General features: G+C 43.8%; 1 protein-coding gene across 1 annotated transcript; it reads left to right on the forward strand.

The window, feature by feature from the left end:
* Nucleotides 1-7,237: 7,237 nt before the first annotated feature.
* SPATA31G1 (SPATA31 subfamily G member 1) lies at nucleotides 7,238-13,110 on the forward strand. Its single transcript, XM_084988583.1, has 4 exons — nucleotides 7,238-7,458; nucleotides 8,500-9,227; nucleotides 9,606-9,969; nucleotides 10,073-13,110. The coding sequence occupies exons 2-4, from the start codon at nucleotides 8,997-8,999 to the stop codon at nucleotides 10,273-10,275; spliced, it is 798 nt and encodes a 265-aa protein (XP_084844709.1). The 5' UTR covers nucleotides 7,238-7,458; nucleotides 8,500-8,996; the 3' UTR covers nucleotides 10,276-13,110.
* Nucleotides 13,111-17,927: the final 4,817 nt, after the last annotated feature.

The following is a 17,927-nucleotide window of genomic DNA, read 5'->3' on the forward strand; positions in this document are numbered from 1 at the left end:
GGCTCGGATCTGGCAGTTGCTATGGCTGTGGTGTGGGCGGGTGGCTACAGCTCTGATTTGACCCCTAGCCTGGGAACCTCCATATGCCACGGGTGCAGCCCTAAAAAGAAAAAAAAAAAAGTTACAATTTAGTGTGGAAAGTACCGGTGGGGGAGGGGAGGATAAAGGCACCTGTCCTAGCTTGGGAGGGTCAAAGAAGGCCTCACAGAGAAATGCATTTCACTGTAGCAGGAAGGAAGAAGATCTGTGGCAATGGCTTTTGGATGATGAGAGATTCCCATAGGATGGCTTCTGGTTCCTCTGAGAAGTTACAGGTCTTTCAGTTTGCACTGAAAGAATATAACAATACCTGCTTCAGGAGTTCCCACTGTGGCTCAACAGTAGCAAACCTGACTAGCGTTCATAATGACTTGGGTTCAATCCCTGACCTCACCTAATGGGTTAAAGGACCCAGCGTTGCCCTGAGCTGTGGTGTATGCTGCAGATGTAGCTGGGATCTCATGTTGCTGTGGTTGTGGTGTAAGCAGGCAGCTACAGCTCTGATTGGACCCCTAGCCTGGAAACTTCCATATGCCACACACGCAGCCCTAAAAAGACAAACAAAACAAAATTTAAAAATCTACTTCGGAGAGTTGTAAATTTTATTTTATTAGCTTCTTAGGGCCGCATCCTCAGCATAGGGAAGTTTCCAGGCTAGAAGTCGAATCAGAGCTGCAGCTGCTAGCCTATGCCACAGCCACAGCAATGCCAGATCCTTAATCCACTGATGGGGGCCAGGGATTGACCCTGCATTTTTATGGATACTAGTCAGGTTCCTAATCCACTGAGCCACAACAGGAACTCTGAGAGTTGTAAATTTTAAATGAGATAGTAAACATTAAATTTGTCCCATAACCCTGAGGCATGAGAAATATAACATTACTTAATTTTTCTAAATTACATTAAGCCTGGTTCAAAATTCTCATTTATTGGGGTAAGAAGACATCAAATATGTCTTTTCCCTGTTTAGTACAATATACAATGACCAAAAAACATAAATAAAACCACTTCAGAAAGAAAAAAAACTCGGGTCTTAGTCTGTCACGGTTGCCACTGGGATGTGCATTGTCTAAACCCATATGATCCATTCAAAGGCAGGTGGTCCCACAGCATCTCTGCCAAGTATGTATATCAGCACCATCTTCTGCAGTTCCCAAGACTATGTACTAGATGTTTAGTGCCCTATCCCTTAAATCAGCCCTCCCCATCAGAAGTCCTGCTGCCTCCTGGTGGATGTCTTTCATGCAGAACCTGTTGCAACATCTCCTCTCAAGTCCCTGGCCCACTGTTATCCTTGGGCAACTCCTCTTTCAACCCAGCACCTCCTCCATCTTTTCCTTCCTTAGAGCACTCAGCTGAATTAAATTTTCCTCCCACACAAGACCCCGGATAAGGCCAGAGAACAGGTGTATTGCAAGTTTAGTTTGGGACTAGAAAGCACAAAATCTTTACCTGTTCCATGAGACAAATCTAGAATCCCTGGAAGAGGAGAGAGCAAAGCTGCATTTTTATACCACTGGGATATGGCAACGAGTAGGAGACAGCAATTAATAGCTTGGTAAATTATCCTGACATTAATGTAAATTAACTAGCACAGAATAAGTATTCAGTATTGTCTTTTTCTTTTTTTTTTTTTTTTTTTTTTTTGTCTTTTTATGGCCACACCCACGGCATATGGAGCTTCCCAGGCTAGAGGTCTAATCAGAGCTGTAGCCACTGGCCTTTGCCAGAGCCACAGTAATGCAGGATCCGAGCCACATCTGCAACCTACACCACAGCTCACAGCAACGCTGGATCCTTAAACCACAGAGTAAGGCCAGGGATCCAACCTGCAACCTCATGGTTCCTAGTTGGATTTGTTAACCACTGAACCATGACAGGAACTCCCAGTATTGTCTTCTTAATTTCCTATTAAAGCTCAACTTATCAGCAACACATGCTGAAGAAACTGTCTTTTTCCTATTTTATATTCTTGCCTCCTTTGTTGAACATTAACTGACTGTAGGTATCTGAGTTTATTTCTAGGCTCTCTATTCTGTTTCATTGATCCATATGTCTGTTTTTGAACCAATCCACACTGTTTTGATTTCTGTAGCTTTGTAGTATCATCTGAAGTCTGGGAGAGTTATGCCTTCTGCCTTGTTTTTTTTCCTCAGGATTGCTTTGGGAATTCTGGGTCTTTTATGGTTCCACATAAATTTTTGTATTATTTGTTCTAGTTCTGTGAAAAATGTCATGGGTAATTTGATAGAGATCACATTAAATCTATAGATTGCTTTGGGTAGTATGGCCATTTTAACAAAATTAATTCTTCCAATCCAAGTGCATGGTATATATTTCCATTTTTTGAATCCTATTTAATTTTCTTTATTAATGTTTTATAGTTCTCAGTGTTTAAGTCTTTCACTTCCTTAGTCAAGTCTATTCCTCTGCAATTTTTGGGGGGTATGATTTTTAAAAGGTATTGTTTTTTTACATTCATTTTCTGAATGTTAGTATAGAAAAATGCAACTGATTTCTGAATGTTAATCTTATATCCTACTACTTTACTAAATTCATTTATCAGATTGAGTAGTTTCTGAGCAGAGTCCTTAGGGTTTTCTATATACAGTATCAAGTCATCTGCATATAGTGACAATTTTATTTCTTCCCTTCCAATTTGGATACCTTTTATTTCCTTTTCTTTATTTCCTTTTCTTTTATTTCCTGATTGCTATAGCTACAACTATTCAATACATTGAATAGAAATGATGAGAATGGGCATCCTTGTTCCAGATTTCAGCAGGAAGGCTTTCAGCATTTCTCCATTGAGTATTATATAGGCTGTGAGTCTGTCATAAATGACTTTTATTATGTTCAGATATAGTCCCTCTATACCCACTATGGTAAGAGTTTTATCATGAATGGATGTTGAATTTTGTCAAATGCTTTTTATGCATCTTTGAGATGATCATGTGGTTTGTGAATTTTTTGTTAACATGATTGATTTGCATATGTTGAACCATCCTTGTGAATTTGGGATGAATCTCTCTTGGTCATGGTGTATGATATTTGTTATGTGTTAATTCAGTTTGCTAAAGTTTTGTTGGGAACTTTTGCATGTATATGCATCAAAGATATTGGCTTATAATTTCCCTTTTTGGTGGTATCTTTGGACAGTTTTATGTAAATCAATGAAATTAGATCACATCCTCATACCATGCACAAAAAAAAAAAAAAAGAAAAAAAACCCACAAAAAACAAACAAACAAAAAAAACCTCAAAACATAAGACAAGACACCATAAAACTCCTAGAAGAGAGAATGGGCAAAACATTCTCTGACATAAACCTTACAAATGTTTTCTTAGGTCAGTCTCCCAAGGCAATAGAAATACAACAAAAATAAACAAACAAGGCCCAAACAAACTTACAAGCTTTTGCACAGCAAAGGAAACCATAAGCAAAATAAAAGATAACATACAGAATGGGAGAAAATACCACAAATGATATAACCAACAATGGCTTAATCTCCAAAATATACAAACAACTCATACAATTCAACAACAACAAAACAACCTAATTGTAATATGGGCAGAAGACCTAAATAGACATTACTCCAAAGACATACCGATGGCCAGTAGGCACAGGAAAAATGCTCAACATTGCTAATTATCAGAGAAATGCCAATCAAAACCACAATAAGGTATGACTTTACCCTGGTCAGAATGGCCATCATTAATAAGTCTACAAATAACAAATGCTGAAGAGGGTGTGGAGAAAAGGGAATCTGCCTACACTTTTGGCGGGAATGTAAACTGGTACAACCACTATGGAAAACAGTATGGAGGTTCCTCAGAAAACTAAAAATAGAATTACCATATGATCCAGCAATCCCACTCCTGGGCATATATCAGGACAAAACTATAATTCAAAAAGTGCATGTACCCCTATGCTCATAGCAGCACTATTCATAACAATCAAAACATGGAAACAACCTAAATCCCCATTGACAGATGAATGGATTAAGAAGATGTGATACATATACACAATGGAATACTACTCGGTCATAAAAAAGGATGAAATAATGCTACTCGCAGCAACATGGATGCAACTAGAGATTATAATACTAAGTCAAGTCAGAGAAAGACAAATACCATATGATATCACTTATATATGGAATCTAAAATATGGCAAAAATGAACCTATCTACTAAATAGAAACAGCCTCACAGACATGGAAAACAGACTTGTGGTTGCCAAGGGGGAGGGGGAGGGAGTGAGATGGACAGGGAGTTTGGGGCTAGTAGATGAAAACTATTACATTTAGAATGGATAAACAACAAGACTCTACTGTATAGCACAGAGAACTCTAACCAATCTTCTGGAATAGCCCATCATGGAAAATATATTTTTTTTAAAAAAGAATGTATACATATTTATGACTTAGTCACTTTGCTGTATAGCAGAGTTTGACACAACATTGTAAATCAACTGTACTTTTTTTTTCTTTTTAGGGCCGCACCCATGACATGTGGAAGTTCCAAGGCCAGGGGTAGAATCAGAGCTACAGCTGCCAGCCCACACCACAGCCACAGCAATGGGGGATCCGAGCTGTGTCTGCAGCTACACTACAGCTCACGGCAATGCCAGATCGCAGACCCACTGAACAACGTCAGGATCAAACCCGCGTCCTCACGGATACTAGTCAAATTGGTTTCTGCTGTGCCACAACAGGAACTCCCAACTATACTTTAATTTAAAAATAAAAAAGAACTCAACTAACTTTCTTCATCTAGAGTAGCAAGCTGAAATGCCAGGCAGATGATACAAATGACTAAAAATAGAGAAGTATAGGAAGACAAAATCATAGGCACAGTGATAAACAGCAACTAGCCCTTAGTCTTGGCATTAACAAAGAGAACACGGTGGACTGGAAAGCACACGGCCACTAAGGGAGCAACTGCTACTTAATTCCAATGATCTTTACTTTGTGGGAATGAGAGCCCTGTGTTGCCAGATTTTAAGCCAAAAATACTATTATGTACAATCCACTAATTTTACAATGTGGGCTACTCATTCAAGGTTTTAAAAACAAAACAAAACAAAAAACTTTGCTGGCCATATTGTCTGGGCCAAACATTATACATTAGTATATATTTTTAAGCTTTTTTTCTCATTTCAGCTGCTACATATATACTGCTAGCTGTCAAATTTACATCTCCCCCACAGACTGCTTTCCCAAGCTTCAGATCCATGTATCTAACTGGTTCCTGTCTAACATTTCCTTGCCATAGAAATCTCAAATTTGGAGTTCCCATCATGGCACAGTGGTTGACGAATCTGACTAGGAACCATGGGGTTGTGGGTTCGATCCCTGGCCTTGTTCAGTGGGTTATGGATCTGGTGTTGCTGAGAGCTGTGGTGTGGGTTGCAGACACGGCTCAGATCCCGCATTGCTGTGGCTCTGGGGTAGGCCGGTGGCTGCAGCTCCGATTCGACCCTTAACCTGGGAATCTCCATGTGCTGCGGGAGCAGCCCTAGAAAAGGCAAAAAGACAAAAAAAAAAAAAAAAAATCTCAAGTTCAAATGTCTAAATGGAACGCATTGCCCCCTCACCCTAAACTGGTTGGCAGGTCTGTGTAACTTATCTCAGTAAAATGGCAAAACATTCACACCCAGTTTCCCAAGTCAAAACTCTGGAATTGTTCTCAACTCCCTATCTACTTCACCCTATTCCCCTGGTAACCAAGCCTAGTCAATTATAACATTGGAATGCTACTTGAACATGTTATTCCCCTTTCCCACCATCACTACTTGGTTCAGGCATCATCTTTGTTTTGCCTAAACTAAAGCAAATCTCTTGGCTTCAATCTCTTTGCTGTCGCTATAGCCAGAGTGTTCTTCCCAAGACACAAACTTGATCTTGTCTCTTCCCTGCTCAAAATTTTTCAATGATTTCCCATCACTTTCAAGATAAATTTCCAACTTCTTAGTCTGGTATTCAGGGCCCTCTGTGACATTGTCTCCCCTACTGCTTCCCCAACCCCTAACCAATACCACAGCTGCACTGAAATACCTTTGATTTCCCTAATGGGACATGCTTTTTCTGCCCTTCCATTTTCTTCCCCCTTTTTTTGTCTTTTTAGGGCTGTACCAGCGGCATATGGAGGTTCCCAGGCTAGGGGTCGAATCTGAGCTGCAGCTGCCGGCCTACGCCACAGCCACAGTAATGCAGGATCCAAGCCACATCTGCAACCTACACCACAGCTCACAGCAATGCCCGATCTGTAACCCACTGAGCAAGGCTATGGATTGAACCTGCAACCTCATGGTTCCTAGTTGGATTCGTTTCCACTGTACCATGATGGGAACTCCTGCCCTTCCATTTTTACACAGGCCATTTCTACTGCTTGGAGTGTGCTCTTGCTCCCTACACTCTCATTTTTTGATTCCTCAAACCAAGCACTGATCGTCTCTTCTGGAAAGCAACCCATGACAAGCAATCCCCTTCCCCCTTAGTACCTTGTGCACATCTCTTATTTACTTTTTTTTTTTCTTTTTAGGGCCACACCTGCAGCATATGGAGGTTCCCAGGCTAGGGGTTGACTCAGATCTGCAGCTTCTGGACTATTCCACAGCCACAGCAACCTGGGATCTGAGCTGTGTCTGTCTGCAACCTACCCCACAGCTCATGACAATGCAAGATCCTTAGCCCTCTGGGTGAGGCCAGGGATTGAACCCACATCCTCATGGATACTAGTTGGGTTCATAACCTTCTGAATCACAGTAGGAACTCCCTGAACATCTTGATTTTAATTGTCTATTATTTGACTGAAATGGTCCCTGAAATGGGACCTACTTTAGTACAGAGATCCTGTTTTACAACTACCTCCTCAAGAATGAGCACAGTACCGGATCCATAGTAAGCACTTAATAAATATATGCTGAATGAGTGAATGAATAAATTTAATCCAAGTCATGGTACCAATGGAAATAACTTTTTTTCCCAAGATCACATGGCCCACCAGTGACAGAGCTATAGAACCCAAGTCTCCTTAACTTCGGCTCAACCCTTTCTATTAGACCAAGTTGGAAGTTGATGGGGATGGGGTGAAGAAAGGAACTGAATTGTACTGCAAAGGCAGACATTGAAGTTTGGCCCTAAAAAAAGGGAACCGACATGGAACAGAGTAGTGGTTTTAAGGGAAAGAGATACAAATGGGAAAAAAAAAGATCAGGTACATTTATTGTCATCCTTAACATGAATGCTTGCAAAAAAGATCTCAGCAACCTCAAGACACAAGATATAAGAGAGGAAACAGACTACATCTATTAAAGATGGAATGAGGTTTATAATCAGGAACCTTGAAAGTGATAGAAGAGCAGTTCCCACTGTGGCTCAGTGGGTTACAAACCCAGCTAGTATCAATGAGGATGCAGGTTCCATCCCTGGACTTGCTCAGTGGGTTAAGGATCCAGCACTGCTGTGGCTGTGGTGTACGCTGGCAGCTGCAGCTCAGATTCGACACCTAGCCTGAGAACCTCCATTGCCACAGGTGTGGCCCTAAAAAGCAAAAAAAAAAAGTCATGGAAGAAATTTTCACATATTGAGGTATGGGGAGGTCACTCTCACTTATAAATGATTTGGCTTGGAATTTATACTAACTAGAACAGCCTGTCTTGTGTTCTGTCCAACATACATTGTACATCTGCTTCAACCATTAAAGAAAAGGGTGCATTGTCCAGAAGTGGAGAACATCCATTTTGAAGACAGAGATAAATGCCTCCCTTCCTGGGACACCAATGCCAGTACTCTTTTGAAGATAAGCCTCCCCTCCCCGGTGCCAAGGCCATACCGACTTGCTGAGTACGAACTAATTTATCTTTTTTGGAATGCTGAAGGAATGTACACCAGTCATGTTTGATATTCTTTGTTCTGACAAGATACAAAGCTATGTGAAAACCAGGCTTCTCAGGAGAAGTTCCTCAGAGCTATCTAAGAGGCTGTCTTCCTCAGCTGGAAGGCTAGTCTTCAGCTAGGCTCAAATAACAAAAATTTTTTTTTGGCTACACCCATGGCATATGGAAGTTCCCAGGTCAGGGACTGAATCCGAGCCATAGCTATGACTTACACCACAGCTGCAATAATGCTGGATCTTTAACCCACTGCATTGGGCCAGGGATTGAAACTGCGCCCCCACAGAGACAATGTCAGATCCTTAGCCTGCTGTGGCACGGCAGGAGCTCCAAAACTCTCCTCTGTTTTGTTTTGTTTTGTTTTTTGATGGCCACACCTGTGGCATATGAAAGTTCCCAGGCTAGAGGTTGAACCAGAGCTGCAGCTGAGCTCTGGTTCAATCACAGCAACACTGCATCCGAGCTGCATCTGCAACCTATGCTGCAGCTTGTGGCATCGCCAGATCCTTTACCCACTGAGGGAGGCCAGGGATTCAACCTGCATCCTCACAGAGATAATGTCAGGTCCTTAAACCGCTGAGGCACAACAGGAACTCCTCTTCTATTCTTATTATAGATTGGTTATTGATTATTTGTGGCAACAAAAGAAATAAAAATTTGATACAGCATGTACTATGTACTGCTCTAGGCATATAAATATTTTCATTTAATTCTCAAAACAACCCATGTGGTAAGTAATATTATCCCCATTTTACAGATGGGAAAACTGAAGCACTGAAAGATGAAATCGTTTGAGATTACACAGGTAGGAAGTGGCAGAACTAGGATGTGAATAAGGCAGTTCGATGCTGGAACTCAACCACAATGCCTGAAGATAATTCTGACCTTGGCAATAAAAAGGGGATCACTCAAGTTTCATTGTATAAAGTATGAATTGTCTGGTGAGGGCGATTTTTGTCCTCAAATTCAGGGAGACAGCTGTTAGGTATGTGGGGGATGGGAATTCTTTGTTCTGTGATGCAATGATGACCTCAGGGTAAACTGCCACTAGGCTGAAGAAAATGGAGTGGCTGCTAGAGGACCTGCCTGGGGCTGAGTGGGACCTGGGGCTTCTTTGGGGCCACCTGACCCACGCCCTGGCCTGCAGACACTGTGGCAGCAGCTGCCTCCAGAGTCCAGGGAATCTGGTTACACTCTTCTTATTCGTGGTTTGGCAGATCCGGAAGTGGTGGCAGCTTGGGAGATGGCAACAGCTTCAGCCCTGGTATTCTGGGGACAGGATCCAAGGCAAGGTGGGTGACACAGATGTGCAGCTGGGTAAATGATTCACCACATGTGAGTTCAGGTGAGGAACCATTGCTATGGGTCCAAAAGAGTGACTATAATCCTTAAATGTGAGGCCAGGTGAGTGACCACTGACACTAGATTTGAAGCAAGGTGAATGATAACTGATCCTAGATGTAGGGTTATGTAAGGGATGCTGATCTCCAAATGTGGCTGGGTAGTGGCCATTAACACCAGATGGGTGACTATCGACCACAGATGTGGGCTCCAGTGACTGTTCACTCTGGGTGTAGAACAGAGACTACAGGCTATATGACATACCTGTGTCTCTGACCTGTGTCTCTGAAAAGGCTTCAAGCCTGATTCCATCTTTCTCCACTCCCCAGGGCCCACCACTTCTGTACCATGTGGCTTTCCTTGACCACATGTGGAAGCAGGAGGCAGAGGAGGATGAAGAGGAGGAAGAAGAGGAAGCATCTTTGGATCCACTGAAGCCATGTTCCCTTCCCAAAGAAACTCCTATTGAAGAGCAGGCCACCACAGCCCCATCCCAGCCATCCTGTGGTTCTGAGGGCCTCCACAAGGCCATAGGGACACTAGAACAAGTACATACACAGACCCCAACCCTTTCCAGATCTTACCCCACCTTTCAGATCCTGACCAACCTGCATGTGAAGTACAAGACAGCATCAGGGAGCCGCTTACAGCAAAGAAAAAGCCAGCTCTTCTGGGGTCTCCCCTCTCGGCACAGTGAGTCCTTGGAGGCCATCCTCCTGAGCTCAGGTGGTCCCTCTTCCCTGAAGTTGTCTGTTAGCCCTTCTGTCTTCTTTAACAAGCTTTCCTTCCTGCCTAGATCCCCAGAATTGCTGCTTCCCCAGTACTGCTCCCCAACCCAGCTTCCTACCCATGAAGTCCATGCTACAAAAGATCTGGAAGGGATGGCTTCTGAACCTCGGCAACTTCCCTGTCCATCTTCTCCTCCTGTCCCATCACTACCCCTCCATCTTAAATCCTTTCCCATGGACCATGAGAGAGTCCCATCTGGCACTGAAGTGAATACACAGTGGCTTACACAGCAGGAAGAGGTCCCTTGGGTCTCTGAGGATCAAGCCTTGCACTCAGAGCCTAAACTCCAAAGAACCAGACCCACCAAGCTCTTCCATTCATCTGAGGTCTGGTGCAAGGTGCCATGGGATCCTGGCTTCCAACAACACATTCCAGATTCACTCTCTGCCTTTTTGGCAGAATATCCCTCTAGCCTCCTGGGAGCCCTAACTAAGTATGAGGTCCCATGTAAGACCATAGGGCAAAATGAGGACCTCAAAGACTCTGAGCCAGCAATGCCAGCTCCCAGCCTAACCCCAACTTCTCTACCAGAATATCAGGGAGTCAGCTCTATAGGAAGCTTGTCTGGATCTAAGGCTTTCTGGGAACCCACAAGGCAAAGAGAGATCTCTGAGTTTCCAATCCTAGTCCCTTTCCAACCTGTAGATGCCATGAGAGAGGCTCAAGCAACTAGCACCCTGGAAGTTCCACCTGTACCTGAGACTCAGCGGGGAACCATGGGACATAATGAGAGTATTCAAGTCTTACAGCCCCTGATGCCAGTCCTCTGTCAGCCCCCAGATTCTCTGTCAGAACCCCAGAAAGTAAGCCCTGAAGGTGGACCTTCTGTGACCAAGGACTTCTGGGAAACCTTTGGGCACAAAGAGAATCCTAGGGCCTCTGGGCCTCCAATACCAGCCCCTTACCCTCCTCCACATCCCCTACCAGAACTCCAAGGAGGCAGTTCCCTTGGAGAGCCAACTGATTATGAGTCCCAGTGGGGATGCAGAGAAAATTCATCAAACCCTTGGGCTTTTGAACCTCCTGCCTTGGACCTCGACCCAGGATGCTATGGAACCAGGCCTCTATGTGTCCCATCAGGATCACAGACTCCATGCAAAGGCATGCAGGGTAGAGAAAATTGTCAGGTCTCTGCAGACCCAGTTTCATCTTCCACCCTTCCCTCACCATCTCTGCTGGAGTCCCTAGGAACAGGTGCCCAGGCTGTCCTGTCTGAGTCCAAAGCTTTGTGGGAGGCCATGAGGCAGAGAGAGAACCTCTGGACCCCAGAGTCCCCAGCCCATGCCCACAGCCCATCTCTAGTGCCTGTTCCAGAATCCTGCAGAATCAATCCTGTGGGAGGCCTCAATAGGTCAGAAGCTGCATGGAAGGACACTGATCATTTCAGGAATTCCTGGGCTTCTGAATCCCCATCTTCAGCCTTCAGCCCACCCCATGCTCTTGAACTGGATTCCCTCAGAGCTAGCCCTGCGGGGGTCCTGTTTGATTCTGAAGCTAGATGTGGGGACATACAAATGAGAAAGAACTCCTGGGCCTCAGAACTCCAGGCTTGCAGCTTACCCCAAGACCCATATGGACCCAATGCCTTGGAAGTCCAGTCTGACTCTGAGTCTATTGGAGGGGACATGGGGCACAAAGAAATCTGCCCCAATCCACCCTCAAACTCTATGTCAAAGTCTCACACAAGTGAGCCTACTGAAGACCAACGCAACTGTAAAACTGATGGAGCAACACTGGAGCAGAAAAAGAACTGCTGGACCATTGATTTCCCAGCCCCAGCCCCCAGGTCACTATCTGCTCCTCTACCAAATCCACACATCAACCCTGAGTTTGTGCGGGGGAATGTGCAGCAAGGAGGGTTCCCTCAGGACCCCCACCCTCCAGCAGTGGATCCCCTACAGCCAATACCCTGGCTTCCCACCCTAGATGAAGCACTGAAGATTGAGCCTAACCAGCCTGGCCTGCCCAAGGGAGAGCTGTTTCTAGGAGTTAAGGCAGAGACTCTATCCTCCCAGGAAGAGGATGTCGCAAAGGTGCCCACGAACTCTGGGATTCAGGCCTGGCACTGGAGTAGAGAGTTAGAACTCAGGCTGAGGACACTACAGCAGAGCCCTGCTTCCAGATCTCTTGGCCCAAATAAATCATTTGGCAGCTCCTCTGGTCTAAGCCCCACAACTCAAGCCACCCAGAGCCTCTCTTCCTGCCCCCCACGGCAGACTCATCCACCCAATCTGTGCCTCCACTCTTCAAGCTGTCATTCCCCCAAAATTCAGAGCACAGTAACTCAGCCTGTCCAGATCTCCCACTGTTATCACTCCAATTCCTCTTCCCATTCTCAGCAACAAAAGTCTGACAGGGCAGAACAAGGGTCTCAGAAAGAGCAAAGAATGAAAGCGAAGATGGTATCCCAGACGTCATTCCAGGGGTCATGTAGTCACAAAAAGGCTGGTAGGAAATGCCAAGGCCTGGAAGGGCCCTCAAATCCTAAGGTTCTTGCCTCAGGCAAGAGACAAGACAATGCTTCAGCCAAAAAGAGAGACTGCCCCAGGAAACCCAAAGGAGACCACGGTGGAGGGGATGCAAGATTGGGGTCATCCACAGTTACAGGGAAAAGCCAGCCAGTCCAGGCCAGAAGACTAGCAGTGGTCCCTGTAAGCAGGCTTTCCCAAAGAACTCAGCATAGGGACCAGAGCTCTCAACACAGTGCTCTCTCCCCACAGCTTAACTCCAAGGCTGTGGGTTCCCAAGATAAGCAAGGGGCAAGGCTGGAAGCTGGTGACAGCCTGGGCCCTCAGCACTGTAAGCACTGTCCTTGGGCCCAGAAGCATCTTTCCTCCCCCACACCTCCGGCTCCCCTTACCAGGGGTCTCCAAAAGTTATTAGCCAAGATTCTAGGCACCCATGGGCCTAGGCCCACCAAATCATCAGCAGAAAGGCTGGTAGTATTACCACCCAACATTAATACCCCAAGACCTGAAGCCAAACCACTTGAGAGATGGAGAGACAAGCAAAGGAAATCCTAATAAACTAGTTGAACTAGACAAATATGACTCATGTCTTTTTTGGAGTCTGGGGTACTAGGAATGTCAGTTCCCTCCTGACTTCTGCTGCAGCCAACATCCCCTCAAAATCAGGTCCCAGAAAGTAAAGAGCTCAGGATTCTATAAGCTTAACTTTCAAGCCCTTCACAGATGATCAACCCGGAGTCCACACATCCCTAACTCTCTAGGGTAAAGGTGTTAAGCCCAAAAGAGCACAGCCCAATGCTGCTCCTGAAAAATATTTCACTCTAAGTTAACAGAATAAAAATATATTTGTTCACATGAGCACAACTGGTCTGGTCTAGGCAGCTGTTCTCAGTCCTGTTAGTCAAGTTTCCGAATCTTCCCGGCCAATTCGTTAAACTTTTCTTTTTAGGGCTGCATCTGCAGCGTGTGGAAGTTCCCAGGCTAGGGGTTGAATCAGAGCTGCAGCTGCCAGCCTACACCACAGCCATAGCATCGCTGGGTGCAAGTCACATCTGTGACCTTTGCCACAACTTGTGGCAACATTGGAACCTTAACTCAGTGAAGAGGCCAGGGATCAAACCACATCAAAGATACTAGTCAGACTCTTAAATGGCTGAGCCACAACGGTAACTCCTCTGGCCAATTCTGGTCAGTCCTCTGCTCTAGTTTATAGTTCATGCATCCCCAAAGCCACAAAAACAAGTCCCTTTCCATGTTTAGTTAAGGGTTCATCCCTGATTTCTTCTATAATTTCCTGTTCATATTGTATACCCATTTTTTATACTGCACTGTTTGTTGGGTATATTACTTTATTACTGGTGCCATTAACCAATTACCACAAAACATTATTAGTTTTATGAAGTCTGATATATGTCTTGGCTAAAACCAAGAGGTTGACAGAGCTGCATTCCTTTCCGTGGGCACTGAGTAGGATTCATCAGCTTTTAGAGGCTGCCCGCATTCCTTGGTTATTGCTCCTCTTCCTCCATCTTCAAAGCTGGCAAAGGCAAGTCAAAGTTCTTTGCACATCATGTCATTCTTTTGCCTCCCTCTCCCACTTTTAAGGACACTTAGTTCATTGGCCACACCTGGGTAATCCAAGATACTCTTCCTATCTTACAGTTAATTGGCTACCAACCTTAATTCCATCTGCAACTTTAATTCCTGTTTGTCATGTAAAATAAGGTGCCAGGAATTAGGAGGTAGACATTTGGGCTGGTGGGGAGGCATTATCCTGCCTATCACAGATATTAACTCAGCCTGTTACACATACTGCAAATATTTTCTCCCAATCCGTACCTTATTTTCCAATGTTAAGATGATTTTTACTGTGCCAAAGTTTAAATCTACCAACATTTTCCTTTATGGTTTCTAAAACACTTCCTTCTAGAACTTTCACAGATTTATGTTTAGACTGTTACTCTAATTTTCTGAGTATAGACTCTCCTATTAGAACCTAATGTCCAATTTTACCAATACCATTAAAAAAAAAAGTTGGACTCATTTCATCAAGTGTCATTATTTCAAAACATGAATCATTTTAAAGCCATACTACCTACTAGCACTGTCTCATATTCAACTTGCACAAAACTTGTCATTTTCCCTTTAAGCATTTCCTCTAATGTGCCAATTCCTACTCAAAGGGTACCACATCCACCCCAACACTGAAGCCAGAAACCTGCCAACCAACTCCTTTCCCCTCACACCCCAATCGAATCCATTATCAATCATAACCATGTCAATTATACCTAGAAAATGTATTTCAAGCCCATCTTCACCTCTTCATCTCCATCATCACCGTCTTAATTATCATTTCTCACCAAGTTGGTTGTCCTATTCCTTCTAATTCATCCTCCATATGGTTACAATTCTCTGGAGGTAAACTGAACCAATCTCTTTAAGTAAAGGAACAAAACAGGTACAACCTGTGGTCCTAGACTGGATATATATTGATTTGGTCAAAATAGTTGTGAATGGCATTTTTGGGCCACTTGGGAAATTTAAAAATGTACTAAGTATTTCATTAAATAAAAATTTACTGAAAGAGAAAGGTGGAGATGACTTTAAAAAGTTAGAAAGCAGTATGATCCTATTTTGATTTATAAATACCATATATATAAATATACATTTGAATTTTTTTTTTTTTTTTTGTCTGTGCCCATAGCATGTGAAAGTTCCTGAGCCAGGGATCAACCACAGCCCACAGTAGTGACCTGAGCCAGAGCAGTGACAATGCTGGATCCTTAACCCACTAAGCCACCAGGGAATTCCTAGAAATATTACTTTTCTTAATTTGCTTAATACTTTCCTAAATTTCTATAATGCACACTACTGTTTCTCTAAAAATAAAGTTTTAGTGAATGGCTAATGAAAGAGTGAATTGTCAAGAGTTCCCGTTGTTACCAATCTGACTAGTAACCATGAGGTTGCAGGTTCGATCCCTGGCCTCACTCAGTCGGTTAAGAATCCGGTGTCGCCATGAGCTGTGGTGTAGGTTGCAGATGCGGCTTGGACCTCGTGTTGTTGTGGCTGTGGTGTAGGTGGGCAGCTGTAGCACCGATTCAACCCCTAGCCCGGGAATCTCCATACGCCATGGGAGCGGCCCCAAAAAGCAAAAAAAAAAAAGACTTAATTGTCTATATTGTCTATACACAACAATGCAAATGTGGCTGGTAATACTGTACTGTACACTTGGAATTTGCTGGGTTAATTTTATGTTATTTGATCACACACACAAAAAAATAAACTGTCTAGCACTGAAATCTGTTACTCTACTACCTAAACCCCCAACACCTTTAGAATAAAATTCACAACGAGCATTTGAGGTTTTTCACAACATGGTCTGGCCTCTCGGAATTCACTCCTTGCCAGTCAACCTGATGCTTCTTAAGCATGCTCTGAGTATTTTCTGGCCTGTATTTCCGCTCTCTTGCACTTCTCTATGTCAAGCCTCCCACCTTCCTTTAATGGCCCAACTCAGACCACCTCCAGGGCTGTTTCTTCTATCTTTGTATGGTTTCCCCTTCCTTGCAGCCCCATAACAATCTGTGCCTATTTATACCACTGGTTTCCTGATATTATGGCTATTGAGCCCTTTAAAGACAATAAGGTTCTATGAGGTCAAGTCCATCCTCCCAAAACAGTGCTCCTTCCATTCTAAAACATTCACTCTACTCTGTATACTCGGTTGAGAAAAACATCAGGTCAGAAGGTACATGCTGTCCCTCTGTCTCATCTCACTGAAGTCACTCTCCTGTTCCAAAGTTTTATTTAGCTCAAACCTGTCTACAGGATCTGAATCCAAAACTCACCACCTGCTGGCCAGGAGTGGAACCGAGAGTACTTTTCTTTGCTATGTACCCTCAGAAAAAGTCTTAAGAGTCTCAAAGACAATGCAATTTTGAGTATCTACTCGACACAGGGCCATTTAATGAGTCTATGGATCTCTGAATAGCTTTATAAAAAATTCAAGTCCTATATTCTTAACCCTTTTAAGCCCTAAGTAGGCTGAAGGGCTGGGCAAGATTAACAAATCATTTAACTTTTGCACAGTTCAGTCAAACTAAGAATTGGCAGCCCTGTGTTCCTCTTGGGCATTATGTGACCACTAGACTCTCAGGGCTACTTGGACCCAAATGTATCTCAAGATGTTAGAATTATAGTTCCATCTTTGTTTTTGCCTCTGTGGTAACCTGTTGGTCTTCTATGATCTATCTTGATTAGAAACCCATCTTCTAATCACAGCAGTTATCCTATGGGAAGAAGAGACTGGCTATAGTAAGATCACTTTCCAATTTCTTTCTGGGAACCCTGGGTGAGGAGGGGGCATGAACTGCCTTACAATTTGCCTTTTGGTTTAAGTATGCAGGCTTCTGCTGGTGCAAGGTGACAACTGCTTTCTTTCTGCAGTTCACAAAACACTGTCAATCATTTTATCAGACTAAGAATCTTGAGACCCCGGAAAAGCTAAGCACCTTGTTTGATGCTACACTGCTAAAAGCACAAGTGCCAGAAGCAAAACCAGGTTTCTCACAAGTCTGCTCTTGTTTTTTCCTAAAGCATCTATAGATGCTTCCCTACAGACACACTTTGTGCTACAAGTGGGTTCAAAGCAATCATTTCTACGCAAATTTCTATCACATGTCAACCAGTATCTACGTATTTTGTGGGATCTTGCCTTCTATTCTATTCCCATGGCTTGATGCAGAGGTACCAAATGTCTTCCCCAAAAGACCTTGTCTTTGGTCTCAGCGAGGTGAGGCTGCCTGCCATGGGAATGAGACAGAGTGACAATGTTCAGTTAGAAGACCAAGAGACAAGCCATCAGGATACTAAAAGTTTACCTCCTTTGGAAAAGCAAAGGAGAACGAAAGACAGGATCTGGTGGAGAAAGGTTTAATGCAAGTCACAAAAGAGCAAAAATATCTATTTCTTAGCATGAGTTCAAGACGCCCCAGGTTTCTGGGGGATTTTCTGGTTTGTTTTTAGGGCCGCACCCGTGGAATATGGCAGTTCCCAGGCTAGGGGTCTAATCAGAACTACAGCTGCCAGCCTACACCACAGCCACACCAGATGTGGATCCAATCCACATCTGCAACCTACACCACAGCTCACAGCAACACCAGATCTGTAACCCACTGAGCGAGGCCAGGGATCGAACCTACATCCTCATGGATATTAGTCGGTTTCATAACCCCACTGAGCCACAGAGGGAACTCCAAGATACCATTCAATCAGCTTGAGTCCTTGTAGATTACCTACCTATATAGATCAACCAGAGGCTGGTACAGGTACTAGAATGACTAATATAAATTTAACTCAGTGGATTACTTTCTCTGTACCATATTCCTCTTT

This window comes from Sus scrofa, chromosome 1 (genome assembly GCF_054392235.1).
Source record: "Sus scrofa isolate SSC_HxYL_T2T_F1_AM1 chromosome 1, Sscrofa_HxYL_maternal_Yorkshire_Landrace_v2.0, whole genome shotgun sequence".
NCBI classification, from domain to species: Eukaryota; Metazoa; Chordata; class Mammalia; order Artiodactyla; family Suidae; genus Sus; species Sus scrofa.

Bases quoted from the DNA above. Each gene is read 5' to 3' on its own strand.
- SPATA31G1 (XM_084988583.1), top strand. From the start codon at position 8,997: ATGGAGTGGCTGCTAGAGGACCTGCCTGGGGCTGAGTGGGACCTGGGG. The intron at 9,228-9,605 runs GTGGGTGACACA...TCCACTCCCCAG, and splicing joins GGGACAGGATCCAAGGCAAG to GGCCCACCACTTCTGTACCA. The intron at 9,970-10,072 runs GTGAGTCCTTGG...CTTCCTGCCTAG, and splicing joins GGGTCTCCCCTCTCGGCACA to ATCCCCAGAATTGCTGCTTC.